General features: G+C 36.7%; 1 protein-coding gene across 1 annotated transcript in view; it reads right to left on the bottom strand.

The window, feature by feature from the left end:
- The window catches only part of prdm5 (PR domain containing 5), a 73,198-nt gene that overhangs the window by 14,444 nt on the left and 39,766 nt on the right, over positions 1-18,988 (bottom strand). Inside the window, exon 13 of the mRNA XM_058764107.1 lies at positions 16,986-17,079. Coding sequence (XP_058620090.1) covers positions 16,986-17,079 — 94 coding nt within the window. The remainder of the gene's footprint in view (positions 1-16,985; positions 17,080-18,988) is intronic.

Below are 18,988 nucleotides of genomic sequence, written 5' to 3'. Positions count from 1 at the left end.
ATCAGTTATATGATCAAAGCTCTGTAGTTTGTATTGTTTGGTGGAAAAACATATAATGCAATGCAATACAGAGATAATTAAGAGATGAACAAATAAACATTCCTTAAAAGCCTGATGATCATATTTGATATTCAACATTAGAAAAAATCTAATCTAATATATAAATAATAATATGATAATCGACGTACAATATTAATATGGATAATCAAGTAAAATTCCTTTGGTCCAGTAAGTGATAATCTTGAAATATTACTAACAATATAAAAAAGCCATTCTTACATTTACTTCATAAAAAAATTAAAATAAAATTAAAATATCACACCATAAAGACACGTGAACCACAAGCTGAAGGAGGACATTTTGACCTTTTTTTTATTTATTTATTTATTTTTTACATTTTGTTTATACTAAAATGCCTTTCACTTGATAAAAAGTATAAACTATCAATCAGACTACAGAAGACGTAGTAGAATGTGTACAACAGGTTTTTCAGCATGTTTTTAACTTAAAGTCCTTAAAAATGTAGAACAGATGATACAGTAGGCTTTACAGATTTAATAATCAATGGCCGGAGAAGAAGAGAAACCTTTTACCTCATGATACATACATTGCTGGACCACAGCAATATGCTGAGAGAGCATCAAACAGAGGTCAGTTGTCCCAAAAAGCAGTGACAATGACTTTCAGGTAATTAGACTCTTAAAGCCCTTTGGTGCTGGCACGGAGCTGATGACAAAACACCACTGACAGCAATAAAAGGAACGAGGTGGCACTGATATGAAGAGAGATGGTTGTTCCATCATAATATACATACATACATAAGATCTGACCATGACAGCAAAGCCAATGATGGCACTTAATTCAGTTATTCAGTTCCATACTCAAAACTAGGAGCAAGACTGGTAGACATAGACTGTGATGTGGCATGTTTATTTGCTGGCTGTTTTTTTTTAGTAACATAGTCAGTTACGTCATTGTTCGAGTCAGTTGGTTTTGAAAGAACGCCACTAATCCCCATCTGAGCAGCAGTGCCAGGACGGTTTCATTGGAAAATGAATGCTCTAATTGGTGATCAAGGCACATTATGGCTTCATCATCACTTCTAAGGTTCTGCACCACTGGAATCAAAGCTTGGGAAAAACTGGAATCTTCTGCCTCTTTGGATAAAAAATGTTTTGATGCCAGGCATAATTCGGCTTTGGAACGGAGAACCTGGCACAGAACACAGGAATCTGCATAATGTTAAAGACTCCAATATGTTGTGGGATTGAATGCAGAAAGTAACTGTGTCATGCACAGAACCAGCAAAATAAGACAGATTTGATGACTTACTTTGAGGGTTTAAACGCTGCACCTTCAGGCTGGATATCTTTTGTAAAAATTTGTTTCGCGTTTTTGATCACAAATGCCTTTTTTTAGCCCAAGATCAAGTACAGCTTGACTGGATACATGGATACAGCTGCATATTGATATTTCATTCAGACATGTATTTATGCAAACAGAGCAGCCTTTAATCTTTATGAATGTATATATTTACGATTTGGCCTACAGAGGGTCTAGATATATGCTTTCTGATCTTTGACTACATGAAGTCTTGAATAACGTGTCCACAAGGAATCTAAAATATAAAACAGGATTTCCAAATCAATACTTCGTGTGTCTTCAGATTGCCAGTCTTCCTCTCCAGAAACGTAAAACCAAACACACAGGGTTTTTGTGTCTCTATCTCCACCATCTTGAACCGCAGAGACCTGCAGTGGGTGGAGCCGGTTAAGCCCCACCCCTCCGCGGATCAAAGCGTCGCTGGGCTGAATGGGAGAGATGCTATCTGAGCGCGCTCAGTATCAGCACAAAGGAGGAGTGACAAGCTGTCAATCAGAGAGTGGACAAACACATGGGTCTGCTTTAGATAAAGCCGATCCTGGCTGCAGATAGCAGAGCAGTTATGATTTCAGCACTACAATCCAGCAGTGTGAGGTAACAAACACCGCTGCACTGGAGGCCCAATTCAGCACTTCTGATTTTGTTTCGTCGGAAAAACGCTACTAATTAACATAATATGAAAATTGCATTGCAATGTCAATATATTATACATTACGATAATTTAGCAAAATAGCAATGTCCTAGTCAGTGTTGTCATAGTTAACATAAATTAAAGCATTAAATTGAAAAAAAAAAAGCTGAAATAAAATAGAGAAATATTTGATTAAAACCTATGAAATATATAGAATATTTAAAAAATGTTTAAATGGCAACTAACTTAACTTATTTTGGTACTAAAATTACTAAAAAAAAAAAAAAAAAAAAAAAAGAAAAGCTAAATAGAAATATTAAAACAAAACAAAAAAACACAACATTTCTCAAATCTAAAATAAAATGAACATGAAAACTGAAAATATCTAAATAAAAGCTAATTCAAAATATTAATAAATACCATATAATAGCAAATAAATAATACTAAAATATGCAAAAATGCAATGGTCCTCAAATATTTTTTTCTTCAGGATATAAAATGCACATTGGATATCACTATAGCGATATCAAAACTGTTTAGCATCAAAAATAAATGTAAACAAAAAAAAGTCCATATTATAAGTTAAGTTAAGTCATGATGTATTGTCAAGTATGGTGACCCATACTCGAAATGGTGCTCTGCATTTAACCCATCCAAGTGCACACACACAGCAGTGAGCAGTGAACAAATGCACACACACACACACAGTGAACACACACCCGGAGCAGTGGGCAGCTATTGCTCCAGCGCCCGGGGAGCAATTAGGGGTTCGGTGCCTTGCTCAAGAATCATCCAAATTTCTTAATATTACCATGAACTGCAAACACCTAGCAATATGTCAAGATAATAACATTATTGACAGGTTTCAGCAGAGAATGTAGCTGTATATTGTCTTTAGTCTTTACAACATTGTTGTACTCTCTGCATAGTTTAGCACATTTGAAGCCATTCCACAGAATTACATTGATCTCTTATTTTATTTTTTATTTTATTTATTTTTTCTGCATAATCAATACAGTACATGCAAAAGATTCACAGATTTTGTGTCATTTCTTGAGTGTAATTAAAACACGGACTCTACAATATAAAGTGTGATCAGACAGTGTCATACTTTAAATAATCTTGTTGAATTTGCAATAAATGAAAATGGGACATCTCTCCATAGATTATGGCCTGTTTCACATGGGTGACTGCAGCACATGTAAATGACGCTTTATTAATTTTAGTGCCCATATTAACAGAATACACTATTCAAAGAACAGTATACAGTAATAAAGTTACAAAATATTTGTCATATAGGATCTATCGCTTTACATTAGTATACTGTATGCATGCGAATAGCTGTATATAATATATGTAACTATATATAGATCTGTGTGATCATACAGGTTTTACAGATACTTTACTATATGTCCCCTATAGTGCCCCTTTCAACCAAGCAGAGAATAAGTGCACTGTGCATTATATATTATGAATTGCAGTCTGACTGGTTTAATTCTAAAATCAAGACTATGCAGTGTACAAATCAAGTTCTGCATGATGTCAGCAAAATAATTTCCCGCATAAAAAAAACAGAGCTCCGTATAACTGGAACAGCGAGAGATAAAAGTCAACTCACTGGCACAGCTTCTGTTGCTCTGGCATGTCGTATAGGAAATATTTAGAGAGTTTCGGAAAAGACGTAAAATATCAGGCTCACAGAACCGTGAGATCCAGCCGTCACCAGCAGGAAGCAGAGAGAAACCCAGGCACGTGAAACAAAGCTCTATTCTCATTATGGGCCTTTCTGGGCTAATGAAATGAGGGTTTTCTGGATGGAGAATGGCTCCCTTCGGAATAAGTAATGCGTCTGGCAATTGGGGCAGCCCCATAGAGAAACGTGAAATGGCAAAACATAACTTAATAAGACACTGTCTTCAGAGAGATGCCAATTGCTGTGTTCCTGTGTGTGTCCTGATTGTGCAACAATCCAGTTTCTAATTCGCTTTCTTGTTAATGCAATCTCTTGAGGGAATAACTGTTGGATTCAAAAAGTCGTACGTAGATTAATTAGATAAACGAAGAGATTGGTGAGGAAAACTTTTTGCTGCCCTTTGAATAATAAGGTTAATTAGCTCAGCTTCAGGGGGAATGCACATGTAAGATGTTCATTAAACATGAGAGCGCTCTCCAAAGGAGTCTGCCGAGACGTTTCAAATGAGCCATTGTGGTGCTGATTTGATGGTGACAAGCTTCCCTCGTACTTCCAAAATCTGGATGCAATGCACAGTGCAAAACCCATGTAGTCCACCAAGCTCTTCGTAATGGAAAAAATGGTGCCTTCCACATCCTCCATTGCATCTCTATAAATGGTTTTAGGACAAATTTTGAAACTGGTCTTCACAGCTGCATCTCAAAACCACGTATCACATCCCCATCTGTCTCTCAAGATCAATTGGTTTTCTCCTTTGGTTTTGGTCTGTATTTGGGTGTGTATTTCTGCCATCAGGAAACGTCCTCACCCTGTAAAGCTATTTATCACCACTGCGTCCGTTGCAGTCAAGTTGATGTGTGTTGCATGGCTTGATGCCCATTTGAAACTTTCATGAAGGACGTCGGTGTCGGTTTACAGGTCAGCGTGTTGACAAACAAGTCAATATACTTCACAGATGTTCTCGGGTGCATCAGGAGGAGATCCGTCATTTATGTAACAAGTAGGGTATTGGGTTAGAGCTCGTCTTAGTCTCTGTAGAAGACATTAGAAGAGGGATCCAGCGAGATAGTGTTGAGTCTGGACCCTGGGTGGAGGGATTTGAGCATCTGTCAGGTCTGTAAAACAGGGATTAGCTCAGGACAAAAAGAGCCTGTGCTCTCACGAGCAGATGGTATTGAGGAGGACCGTTCCTGGCTGAAGTTCTGCCTCCTCTTCCACGGTCTGATGCAATATTGTCTCATAATAGGAGTCTCCGATATATGGCGACCTCTTCCCTCAGGATGTTGGTCTACACTGAGCGCTGGGTTCAGCTGTGATGTGAGAGCAGCATCTAGCTCCACTAAATAGTGTGCAGGGGTGTTCATACAGCACACGGTTCTTGCAGTTGAGTTTTTAAAGAGCCTTCATTCTGTTCAATTTGCTCTATAGTTGTTTTCGAATGCAAAAATGTATTGTGTGAATGTGAATGAGTTGTCCCTAGTGAGAAACAAAATACTAAAATGTATTTGAAATACATTTATTTTGTGCCAATTATACTACAAATACATCTTTATTATGTGCTTAATAAAAATTCCCTGAAATTGTACTTTTAGTATACTTAACTGGTAACAATTAAATTGGAACAACTAATTTTGTGCTTAATGCACTTTACAATACAATACAATACAATATTTATTTGTAAAGCACATTTAAAAACAACGAAGGTTGACCAGAGTGCTGTACAGAACAGAATTTAAAAAAAAAAAACACACAGGAATAAGATAGATACAACAAGACTATCAAATTTAAAACACAACACTAACAAAACAACAATTCAACTTTAATTGTGCAGAAGTAGTGCTGAAGTCCGAGTAAAGATATGCTGAAGTACATTTGATTGCGCTAAAGTGGAACTCTTGCAAGTATACTTCAGGTACACTTTAAATATCTTGCATTTAAAGATTGATATTATACAGAGGTCATACAATCCTCATCAATAGTGACATTAAAACACATTTTATGCTTAATATTAAGAAATGTGCATTGTGCAATATAGAAATACTCCAAATAAAATTTAATTGTAAATTTATATCAGTAAATCTTATGTGACACGTCAGTAAATATGTTAACGGATTTAAAGTATACTTAAATGTATTTTAGATAAATTACGGCATTTATCTATTTTACTGGGGAGAATTGTTATTTGATTGAATTTAATTAAGTGCTGCACTGATATTAAAATTCTAGCCAGTAATGATAATCTGTTAAGCCCTTTCATTTTTTAGATGAAGAGAGATAAATGGCAGATATAAAATTCTAAAAATCTAATGTTGGTTGATAACCAACTTAGTACCAATGTATTTAATAAATATAAATGTATATTATACTGTATATACATATTTAATTTAAAAATGAAAAAATGGAAAGTAAAAAAGGGTTGGTGTTTTCTTTTTCCCTAGGGGCCTTACTAGGGGCCTGTGATGCAAATTAGCATATGCTATACTCTTTATGTACAATGCATAATTTTCATGTCTTTTGGGGGATGGTATAATGCTTTTTGTACTGTTCTTATCCCGAAAAAAAAAAAAAAGAGCACAAGCAGCACCTGAGCCATATGTAGAGAACATAATATCACAATATACATCAGGGTGGTCTCTTTTGACATGGGCTGGTAAGCATCCATATAATATCATGCTAAAAAATACCTTAAAATACTTTAGGGCTGTGGCGGTGAGTTGATGCATCTTCTTCCAAAACTGTGAAAATCTACTTGCTATTTTGATTTATCGAAAGGATCACTATCCGAGTTCCTGGTGTGTGTGCATGTGCGGAAAAGCCGCTAACTGATTTAGCATGTGCTGTAATGCGACACCGTCTTTGTGTGACCCGAGTGTCTCTGCTCTCTCTCCAGATCCCTGGCGGTCCCCTGTGGCCCCAGACACCCCCGTCTGCTAATCGATCCGTTTGGCACCCCCCTCGTGTGAGAGTGAGTGTGTGTGTGTGTGTGTGTGTCTGGTGAACAGATGGTTGTCCCTGTCACATGCCGAGCATTGTGCTGGTGTTACGAGGAGATCTTTGTAGCTCAGGGCCTTCAGTATGAAAGACATTAGGCCTGTCCATCACACACTCCATCCTGGCTTCCTCTTTCTCATTCCAACATTCAAAGCAGGTTAACACATTCATACACACACGGACTGGAAATGTAGGCCTGAACGCCGCCGGGTATGGACCAGCAGACTGGAACGGAGCGGTAATACAATATTGATCGGTTTTGACCGATAAGTGATTGACTTTGATCAGTCACAGACACACCCAATAACTTCACACTTGACCTGGTGATTACTGACAGACGTCCACAACTAATGCTGTGGCTGCCACACAGGCTTAAACATTACCATGTATGCGCTGTGTTCAGTACATGTTCACGCATGCAGTCAAACACACACTGAAATGTGTCAGGATGGTCGATTATTTTTGGCTGAAGGTGATTTAAATTATATGAATTAAGTGTTTTGCTTTATTGGCTAAGGTTTTTGCACGATAACAGTCTGAAGGCGGTTCGTTTAACGAAAGTATTCGGTTTCCCATGCTATTTAAAAAAAAAAAAAAAAACAGCAGACAGGCTAAATTCAAATTCAAATTCACTCTCTGAAAGTAGGTGGCGCTTATTGAAAAATAAGCTATGATGTATATCAAACAACACCAAGAAACACTAAGTACAGTGACAACAGAGCAGGTTCTGGATTCTTCCGTTGCCATTCACTGTCACTGCAAAATAGTCTGGAAATATTTGTGTGTCACCAAGTTGCCACAGCAGTGGCTCTGATCATGTGACTAAAAGTGTGAATCTTATTAGTTGGCCAGCTTTTTTTGCAGGGCAAAAACCTCTCTGTTAAAATAAATAAAAAATAATAATAATAATCTGTCCACACTGGCAGCAATCAAATGTTTATGCCTGTCTGAATAGATGCTTTAACAGCTGTTCATTCAAATGAAAATTTTTATTACACCAAATGTTTGGTTTATTGCACCGAAACATTTATTTTGTGAGCAAGCCTCAATAGGTACAATTGCAATTGTTACATGCACATCTTGAAACTCTTTGCATTGCTAAATTAATCACTTTAAAGCTCCATTATTACGGCAATTAAACCATTTAATATTAAAAATTATATTAATTCATTGGTCGTAGCATTGAATTTCGCCACTTCTCAGCGTCTCATTAGTTTTTACAGGAATCTCGTTCCATTCTGTTACGTCCAGCTGTGTGAACGGCTCCCAAAACACTTCTGATGTGTCTATTTTGGACATTATCCTCAACCAGCTTAATTATATGTTAAACAGTTTGACGAATCCTGACCTACTTCTACTGATTCAACATATGATTCATGTACTGAACTGCAATTTCTACATGCATCATTACAGTACATCAATAAAGTCATTAGGCTGCTTATACTTGCTGTGCCACTAACAAGGCAAAAAAAAATGGTAATACTTTAATTAAAGCCTTTATGTATAACACATTATAAAGGGTTATTAAAGGGTATAATGCATTATTATATTATTTTATAATGTGCATTGTAATACATTATATCTTGTCGTAAATAATTATAACCAAATTTAAAATGCATAGTGTAGCTATGTAATTGATAAGTGTTATAATGAATTAACTGTGGTTACAATTATTCATGAGATTTTACTAATAATATATATATATATATATATATATAGAGCTCACAATAAGTCTTATAGCAATGCAATGAAATTGAAAAGTAGGCCGACCCTACCTTTTTAAATAAATAAAGGAAATTATAAATATTATTAAATTAAAGAAAAATTAAAAATTTGAAAGAACGTGAGTGTGTGTGTGTGTGTGTGTGTGTGTGTGTGTGTTCTCTTTCTTATAATTCACTTTACATTTTTGGTGGGTTGAGATTGACCATTATTTTTACTAGCATGAAAAACTCTGGAAGCCTCTAATTCAAACAACTCTCCAAATAATCAGTGTTGAAAAAGCATAGTTTTTTATAGTCCTACTCCCAGCGCTGTCGTCAAATCAATCAACAATGGCAGATACAGTAACTGAGGAAAAATATTTCCCAAACACATCTTGAATTTGAATTCATTCAAGTGGAAAAAGCTGCTCTTCTTCTGTTGTTTGGATCCAGTGGTAGGCAGTTCAGTAGAGATGTTTATATCACACACATACATAGTCTAACTGGACTGGATAGGTTTCACTTTCCAGATGTGGACGAACAGTGTGTGTGTGTGTGTGTGTATGACTGTCTAAGTGCGCGCTGTTAGACTACTGTGAGGACACAGGCTCCTGCAGCGAGAACATCCCAAAGAATTACCCATCACTACACACACATACGCGCGTGCCTCGGCTTCCTTTATCATTACAAGATACATGTGCAGAACTTCCTACAGCTGTGCTGTAACATTTCATACTGCTATCCTTCCCCATCTGAGCACCATAAACATGTCACTCCAGCCCTGAGATAGTACCACTTTGTCTCCTCAAGATATAATTGTTGCGTGAAACCATTTATCGGATGGAAATCAAGTGAAACCCTGTCCTAAATCAAGTGAAAAACTTTTAGCATTTCATTGTCAATGTCTGGTTCACTTTGGAGCTTGTTCTAGCCAAGAACGGGCCGTTTTGAGAGGAAGAGATCGTCTGACTGACCAAGGGTGCAGTTTCCATAACTATCGTTATTCAACAATGGTTGCCAATTCTGTTGTCAGCAACATAGCTAAATGATATCCTGTATTTCCCAAAACCATAGCACCAACAATTCAAATGGGAAAAATTTATTGCAGGGAATTTTTGCACCTGTTAGCATTTTGAAACCATTTCAAAGAAGTTGCATCACTATATTAATCACTTTAAAGCTGCACGACTACGGCAATTAAACCATTTAATGCTAAAAATTCAATCAATTCATTGGCAGTAACGTTACACTTGTGTCTCTTGAGTTTTAAAACACTGAATGAGCACAGTCGTGACTAGCCAGATTTCAATAATGGATGCTATGGTAGTTAAGCAGCAAGTTGTTGTACAGGAAACACATCACAATGTTTTGTTTTTAAGTGTTATTTAGGGCTTAGTTTATTTATAAATCAGTCATTTATAGCAATCTCTGCATATGGCTTTCCACACAACATTGCATAAATGATCGGAAATTGTGTTTAAACTTTGTGGTCAGAAGTTCCATCTGTCTAGAAGTAGTAAGCTCTGACTACTTTATGGACATTTGTCTGACAATGTGGAATATGCTGTATGACTAAACTAAGAAATACCTTTCGGAGATTTCACGCTATGAACCTCGCAATCTGTGACAAATCCTGGGATAATTTTTTCCTGAGAAACGCTTATTTTAAGACCAGTATCCTGTAAACACGACTTTGTTTTCTAGTGGACTGATTACAACCTGTGCACGGTGCATCCTGACCAGCGGAAATTATGTAAAGCCAGTCCATTAGACTGGAATCCGACTGGATTTTAATAAAGCTATTGTGATTATTGTGTGCGGCATCCATCAAGTGGTCAGTGAGCGGCCCATGGGTGGAGTGTGGAAACCCACAATCCTGCTATTTTAAATGGAATGCAATCCAACTATATTGGTGTAGTACCTCCCTGACCCTGTTCTCTAATAGAGAAGTGCATGATACAAAGTTCTGGTAGAAAAGAAATGTGGATAAGGAAAACATGATGCCTTGCATCTGGCAAGGCTTTCATCAGATTATTATTTAGAGACTACACAAGCAGAGACCACAGTGATATATCTGTCAAATTATTATTATTATTTTTAAATCTAAGACATAGGTCTTCAATCATGCTCCTGGAGGGCCGCTGTCCTGCAGAGTTTAGCTACAACACTAATCAAACACACCTGAACAAGCTAATCAATGACTACGTTTACATGGACATCAGTAATCTAATTATTTACCTTATTCTGAATAAGACAATATTATGATGAAGGTGTTTACATGAGTTGCTTTTAGAATAATCCTTTCATGTTCCCATTTTACATGTTATAGTACATAGATCGATTAATGGCATGCATCATTACATCACCACGCGACGCCATCCGACGTCTCCTCCAGAATTTCACTATAAACATATAGTTCATCTTCGTGATGATGCCATATACAGTTTTGAGTGTTTCATTTTTAATTTTATGAACGCTTCAAGTGCAGTTAATTATTTGTACGTGTATACAGATGACAGCAGTGTTGAAGCTCTTTTATTCACCGTTAAACGGTTGATCGTTGCCGTGTGTATCTTGTCGCAAAATGCTGCGAAAAGTCGTACATGATGGTAATAGTTTGATTAAAGTGTTTACATGTCTGTACTGCACTTCAATAATGCGACTAAAATAGGAATACTCCACATGTCTTAATTCGATTTGTGTTTACTTCGATTATGACTTTAGCCGGATTAAGGTCATCAAAAATCTCTGTTTACAAGGTAGACTCTTAATGAGAGTATTGTCTTAATCATATTAAAATCGGAATATTGATGTCCATGTAAACGTAGTCAACGTCTTCAGGATCACTTGAAAAATCACAGTGCAGGTGTGCTGAAGCCGGTTGGAAATAAATCTGCAGGACAACGGATCCCCATGAACTGCACTGAAGACCTAGAGCAGGGGTGTCCAATCCTGACCCTGAAGGGCCAACATCCTGCAGAGTTTAGCTCCAACTTGACCCAACATACCTACCTAGAAGATTCTAGTATTCCTGAAGACATTGATTAATTTGATCAGGTGAGTTTAATTGGGGTTGGAGGCTGGCCCCAAGGAAACCCGTTGCCTTAAAATTATTATGTAAATAATCATTTAAAAAAAATAAGTTAAGTGAATTGTCAAGTTCACTTAAGTGTTTTTTTTATTTTTTATTATTATTATTTACTTAATAATTTTAAGGCAACGGGTTTCCTCAATTTTTTTAAGTTAAGTCAAGTTATCACTTTTTACAGTGCAGGAGCAGGATTGGACAGCCCTGACCTAGGGTCTAAGAGGTTTTCAAACTGGTGTCTGAGGGTGCTAAGAAAAAATAACAGGATTGCTTGTTTAGGACTGTCAAAGATAATGTACAGTATAAACTTTACAATTTAAAGCTGAATTACTGTCATTTGGCCCTCTAATGGTTGAGGTGTAAAACTGCAAGTTACAATGTTCTTGTTCTTGTAATTACTTGAGTTGGGCTTCATCTCAGTGAGGAAGAATATGAAAGTCTGAGGCATACTGGTGCACCCATGGTTACACATGATCATTTTATTAGAGCGAATGTCAATAATGACATCAAAACTAGTTCCTTCCTATACATCTGTAAGTAACGTAAAAGAGACAGATAGAGATATAGAGAAATAGATATCTGTTAATAATGTAATTTGGTCCGCTAACTTCCACTGTTGTTCTAAAATAAATAATATAACAAATCGCTGACATACGACATAACATTCGAGGAAGAAAAAGGCCATCTCTGGGCTGGTTTAAATATAAGGCTCTGAGTTTCTCTTAACATCCAGTCCTATGTTGATACTTTGTTTACAATGATACCTCAGATGGTTACCTTTTTGAATGATCTATTGTGTCAGTAATGTTGCTTACTGGTTTACACTGATTATTTAAGTACACTCAATAATTGATTCTTCTCTAAAATTAAAACAAACATGTTTTGTTAATTGAAATAAAACTGAAATAAAATATAAATATTAGATGAAAAACGTTCCTTTAGCACAAAAAAAAAAAAAATGTTTAAGCACTAAAATTACTGAAAATTAAAATTGGAAATGGAATAAAAAATAAATCTAAATAGTAATTCAAAATATTATAAAAAATTATAATAGTATATAATACTAATAAAATAACACTATTCTGTATTACACCTTCTCTACTGCAGCTTTAAATCGGTTTAACAACAATTTTATATCTATTAATTTGAATATTATTTCAACAGTGAATCTGAATTAAATTATTCTTTCCAAAGACAGTTTTAGAAAGTCTACATCCAAACCCATCCCTAAATGGCATGCTACATTCAGTACAACAACATAAGCAACAGAGGTAGCCAGAAATTAGGTGGAAACAAAACCAGACAGGATGTAGTTTTGTGAAAACGTTTCTAGTTAATGTTAGAGAGGGTGTTCAGATCATGGCTAATGTTTTGTGTCACTTTCACCTACAACCATCAATAGCATGTGCACTGACCTCACGGCTGAACTACTTTCACTGATGAGGGCACTAGACTAATGCGGCTTGATCTGTCCTGAGGGCAAATGCATAGGCTTTTCCACACACACACACACACACACACCTTACACATACACACCGTGGCCGTACAATGGCTCTTTTCAGTTTTGCGTAAATGAGATGTAAAACCAGGGCAACTTTAGCTTCTTCCAGGCCTTGACACCTCACATGATGTCATTCAGCCCTTCACATTCCATAAGTGTTTCCTTTAGGTCCTCCTGCATTCCTCCTGCCAATGGCACCACACTAACCCAGCAGAGCGTGCAAACCAAGACTAATGCATACATGCAAACAGAACATCCATTCACGTCGGAGTCCTTGGATCTGTTTGGACAGTGTTTTTAGTTCAACCTTTAAAGAGAAACACCCATTCCGTCTTAAAACAGCCCAGTCTCCATGCGCTTTGGTGTCCTGTACTGTATTTGGCAATCTTAAGGCCATGACACATCAAGCTGAGGTCGCCTAATGTTGGGTCGGCGTTGAGCATCCGTCAGCCTAGTTTTTGGCGTGTGTTTTGCACCAATGGCACAAGTCAGACCCTGTCGGCGGCTTTTTGAGACAGATCGCTCTGATTGGCTGTTCAGCTTGCCAAACCAATATACAAGAAAAAAATGGAAGCACAAAATCAACTAGTCGAGTCAAGATGGCACACATCAAGGATCTTCTGATTTTTCATATCGACAGTCCTAGTTCTGGTTTCTATTTTTCAATGATGAAAACAGACAACTGCCATCTGCTGGTATGGAGAGTTATTTTGTCTTTGCAAGTGTTTTCAAGCAAAAAATTCTTACCCTGATGCAAGTGACGCAAGCGAACACCACACTTAGCTTTCGTTAAAACGCATATCGTTTGTTCTCAAGCATCCATATTTGGTGACTATTTTGTGATAAAAGTAATACTGTAATAGCAATATATAAATACGCAAAAATTAATTGGAGTATGGGTGTCAACCAGTGGCTATTTTTGGTATAGCGCCTAAAACAAATCTCACATGAACCTCAACTTCAAATTTGAAACATAATTTAGTTAGACATATTGATTCAAACATTTTTAGCAATTCTAGATTCCAAAATATTTAATAAAATATTTATTTTATATATTTTTATTACAGTACTTTTTTTTTTTTTTTTACAGTAAACTTGAACTCTTATAACTCTTGTACACTTATTTTCTTTGAAAAGCTTTCACTTCAGCAATGATCTGCTGATTGTCTTCTAATGATCTTAGGTCTGTATTCCAAAGTGTTCATAAAATTACAAGTATTTAAGTAGATTTTCATGTCTGGGGGGAAGTGTTTGACAGGTTAAATGCACATTATAACAATTGCAGGTTACCAGTCTTTCAGAAAAGTATTCAGAAGACTTTGAATATAGGTTATGAGTCACATGGATGTCTTTTATTGTACTTATAGCTGAAAAGAATACAATCATTCATTGAGCTGTTAAGAGGTACACTTGTGGCATTATAAAATGGAAATGAGGTGAGGCTATATGTTTTTAAAGGTAGTTTTTGTATACCGCACTGGCTAACAACCAGAATCCCATGTGGCACCTGAGGATGACATCATTAACACGCTGAGTTCAGTAAAGGTGGATTTGCATAATTCTCCAGCAGCCAGACGTGGCGTGAGCTGTTCTGTGCCCTGTCACGTCCAAACCCGGCATTACCAAATAAACAGCCTTGATCACACGTACAGCACATTCAGCGGTGCCTGAAAAGGCCGCTCTGTCACCACAGAAACTAAAAAGAGTTAAAAACGGCTTTTTGGATGTTAATGTGCGGGTGGAATGAACGTTTTGTGTTTAGTTGAGCTTAAGTGCGGATCTGAGAAACAGATGGTTGGGTTTATGATTAGGTTTAGATGTTTTAATTAGGTATGATTTCATTTATAGGAAGTACTGGGTTGAGTTTAACTTTGGCAGAAGACTCTGAATCTAGCTTCTAATCAAGCAGGTAAACCAAACAAACAATCTTGAGATTAACCCTTTGAACCAGCGGAGAGGCTGTCAGCAAAGGGTTTTAACCCCGTAGAGCAGAGGTGAGCTGGGGGAAGGACAGAGGGAGACACAACTGCAACAGAAATCTGTTTTGCTGCAAGTCTATAGCTGATTTCTTCAGTGGTTTTGGTTTTTCAACACACGTCTTAAACTACACAAAAATTTACGGATGAAGTACACAACTCCGTTGTACTGCTGGTCAAATATTACTCCATTGCAAGTGAAAGTTGTAAAGACAGGTTTTTACTCAAGTACTTTTAAAAGCAAGTACTACTGTGCTTTTACTTAAGTACCAAATGTAAATTTCCCTTTTTATGTCAACGCACTGTTTTATTGTTGTATGTAATACTTGCATTACCTTATGCCTCTGAAGCAACTTACAATACATTATGCCTACTGAATACACTGACTAGCTTGTAGTGTAAAAAAAACAAAAACATATAGAATTCATCCACATTTGATCCAAGTGGACAGTGAAAATTGCTGTAAATACAGACTGAAAAGAAGAGAAAAAAAAAAAACCTTCCTTAAAACCCAGCAACAGAACTGTATATGTATAACTTTACAACAGCAACACTGCTTTAACAAAAAAGCCGAAAAACTAAATTTATTCGACATCAAAACAAACATTCAAAAATGCTGTCTAATCGCTCTTGTGGCACTTTGATATCATACACAGAACGGTCTGTGCAGTTCTTGTCAAACACCTACTGTGTTTTGTTAGGAGACACACAACAGTTCATCCGTGGCTTTATAGGTAATAATTTCATTTACACAATTTTTCAAAATCAATACAATATTGTGTCTAATATACCACAATATTAATCTTCGTATTATTGAATTGTTGTAAATGCATATCACATTTGCAACTGCTCAGTGTTCAATAAATGCTTGGAAATTATTTCACGTAACCCTAGAAGATTGATTACTGCTAAATAGTCTGAAAAAACTTTTTCAGTTTTTAGAAAAAAACTAAAATCACCCACTTTCTTTCAAAGCTGCTACATATTAACGACTTTCTACTTCGAGGACCTTGATAGAAATGTAGTGGAGTGAAAAGTACAATATTTGTCTTCAAATGTAGTGAAATTAAAGTCATAAGTTTCTAGAAAAAAATAATACTCAAGTAAAGTAAAAATACTCAAAATGTGTACTTAAATACAATACTCAAGTGAATGTATAACTCATTACAGTCCACCTCTGCTTACCAAACTGAAGTTCTGGTTTTGACGCACATTGCTAATTACTGATGTGCTGGGAAAATATTGAATGACCAGGATATAATCACGAAGAAGCTGCCAGTGACATAGAAACTAAGATTGTCTTATCAAGACCAGGTAGACAAAGATACTTAACAACACTGATGTTTTTCAGCATGTGTCTCTTTAAAAAAAGAAGAGGAAATAATACTAGTGCAGTTAAAAGAACGGGCAGTCAGATTTACAGGCAGCAGAGGTCAGGGGTCACAATGCTGGATGCCTACAAAGAGTGTTTCTTTCTTTCAGGCGCATCACTCACTCTCACCATGTCTACTGCATTCCAGCACACACATACAGTGTTTTTACTCCACTGGGCATGTGTTGGCCTTGTTGAACTGTGTGTATGGATGTGTGGGGTAGGGGTTAGAAAACAAGTCCTTATACATGCGCGAGTGTGTGTGTGTGAGTGTGTGAGTGTGTGTGTGTGGTAGTCTGTTGTTATGGCAGCACACTGGAATGTTGAGCTCTCCACTATAAAGGCTCTTTAATGAACATGCTCTCTGTCACCATGTCCACGCTGAGATGTTCAAAAACAGAAAGACAGAGACAGAGAAACATGCCAAATGCAATGCATCTACTGTTGTGGGTGGCATACTATATATTTTCCAAATGCATTTTTTTTTTTTTTCCCTTGAACTCACCGTCTGTTGTCATGCCATGGAAATAAGCATCTAAAGCATTGTTTAGTTCCCTGAGTTTTAGCCAACCTCTGAAGTTAGACAAGCTCAGATTAAAAGATGAAAGTTGAGCAAACAGTGTATGTTTGGATGAGGAGGTACTGACCAGTGTGGCTGCGGATGTGCACTCTCAGTGTGCCGTTACTGGCAAACTTCTGGCCGCAGTACGGACAGATCTTCTCCTTCTCTCCTGTATGGGTCTAAAAGAGAGAAACAGTGCAACAGAGTGTTAACATTTGAGAACGATCCCTTGTGCATGATCCATCTTTGATGAGAAATCAGCATCTGAGCTGCTCACACTGGTCACGAATAAACAACCAGTATGAATACTCTAGATCAGGGGTGGGCAAACTCGGCCCTTCCAGGCATGGATCGCGGAAGCGGGGGGGCTGCCCGGGCCTGGGCCCGGGTAACTTTTGAGGTCTGGTACAAATTATGACATACAAAGATAAATAGGCTACAGGCCCATATGGATTACTCATTAAAAGATCGCGATCTCGATTCAAACACACTCAATCTTATTGCTATGTCGATGAGACCATGTCTATAAAACAATTAAAATCACAATCGGAATATTTAAACCTGTTTTCGTGCAGCTGCTGATCCAGAGAGAGCAGCGCTCATCATAAACTTTATGTTTGAAACAGCTACAAACAGTCTACACAGTAGGCTACATTTCTGTGTTGCAAACATTAAATAATAATGAAAGTATTGGGATAAAAGTTTATAGTCTGATGTTGCGGCAGCCGCGTTCAAAATGAGAAACTGACTGTTGGAACTGATGTTACGCTACAAATGATTGTAATTGGCGGCACTAGGGAGGGGCTAGCAGGTGCTCCAGCACCCCTAAAAAGACCAAAGCACCCCCATAGTTTAAGAAAGATTAAATAATACAAAAACATTTGTCTACTTACACATGCATAACTCGTGCAATGGAATATGTGACGTGATTTGCAGTCGCACATTTCGTAATGTCACAGCATTTTATTTTTAAAAATGGATCGGTTCCTTGTGCCAAGTAGGCTAGGCCAGCCCCCGACTATGGATTTTTCTAGTAAACTAGTTGAACGTTTATATCAAATATATTAATATAATAACCTACTAAACCATCTTTTAATAAGCATTTAGGCGTATTATAGCCTATATTCAGCGCTCAAGCGTGCGCATAAAGCTTGCTGCAAAGCACCAGCAAAATAGCTAATAATTATGAATGCATCAGGGAAAAAGTAGACATTTTAATTATTTATTACTAAACTAGTGCTTTCTCAGTTAGTGTCGGCTGCAAACGCCGGCGCTGACTCTCCATTTCCACAGTAGGCTAATGGACGTGCACATTTTCATACAGACTACATAATTAGAGAATATTCGTTTTTTTGTTATTTGAATTAGTTAGACATTTCAAGCTTTCTATAGATTTGTTTCAGTTTAGTTTATGTCTGTGAGCCGGTTCATTGTTGCGACGTGGCCCATCCACAGAGACTGCATGAGACGACAGAAAGCACATCCAAAAATGAATAAGTATTTTATGTTCTTTCCGCAGGAAAAAAAAAAAAAAAAAGATTGCGCGATAAATACTTGAAATACACCTACAGCGATTTTATTATTAATATAATAATAATAATAATAATAATAATAACCTGTTTTGGTCATATTTACTATTTCCCAGCTCCCCCTGTCATTGATCTAGCATCCTCTGAGCACCTGCGTATTATAAATGTTACGTTATGCCAGAAGGTAGCGAACTGTTAAAATGTAATGTACAATGTCTAATTCATTCAATCAAGAGATTCGTTCAAAAACGAAACAAATTCATATATTTCAAATAATATTTTACATATTTTTATTTTAATTGGCTCATTTATAAAATTTTACACTCATTTAAATAATTTTTTGTAAGAAACCTAAGTGAATTAGCCTACATATTATTTTGTATTTGTCTAATGATTTGCTTCAGAATCTTAGGAGAACCGTGATCTATATTCTAAAAATCAATTATCCAGAGTCTTAATAAATAGGCTATCTGGCATCTAATACTAACCGTTTCTAATATTAAAATGTAGACTAGGATGTAAAAGGTACAATTTTACACTCGTTATTTAGTACAATAAC

Source organism: Onychostoma macrolepis, chromosome 23 (assembly GCF_012432095.1).
Source record: "Onychostoma macrolepis isolate SWU-2019 chromosome 23, ASM1243209v1, whole genome shotgun sequence".
NCBI lineage: Eukaryota > Metazoa > Chordata > Actinopteri > Cypriniformes > Cyprinidae > Onychostoma > Onychostoma macrolepis.
This window is presented reverse-complemented; position numbering and strand designations above follow the sequence as displayed.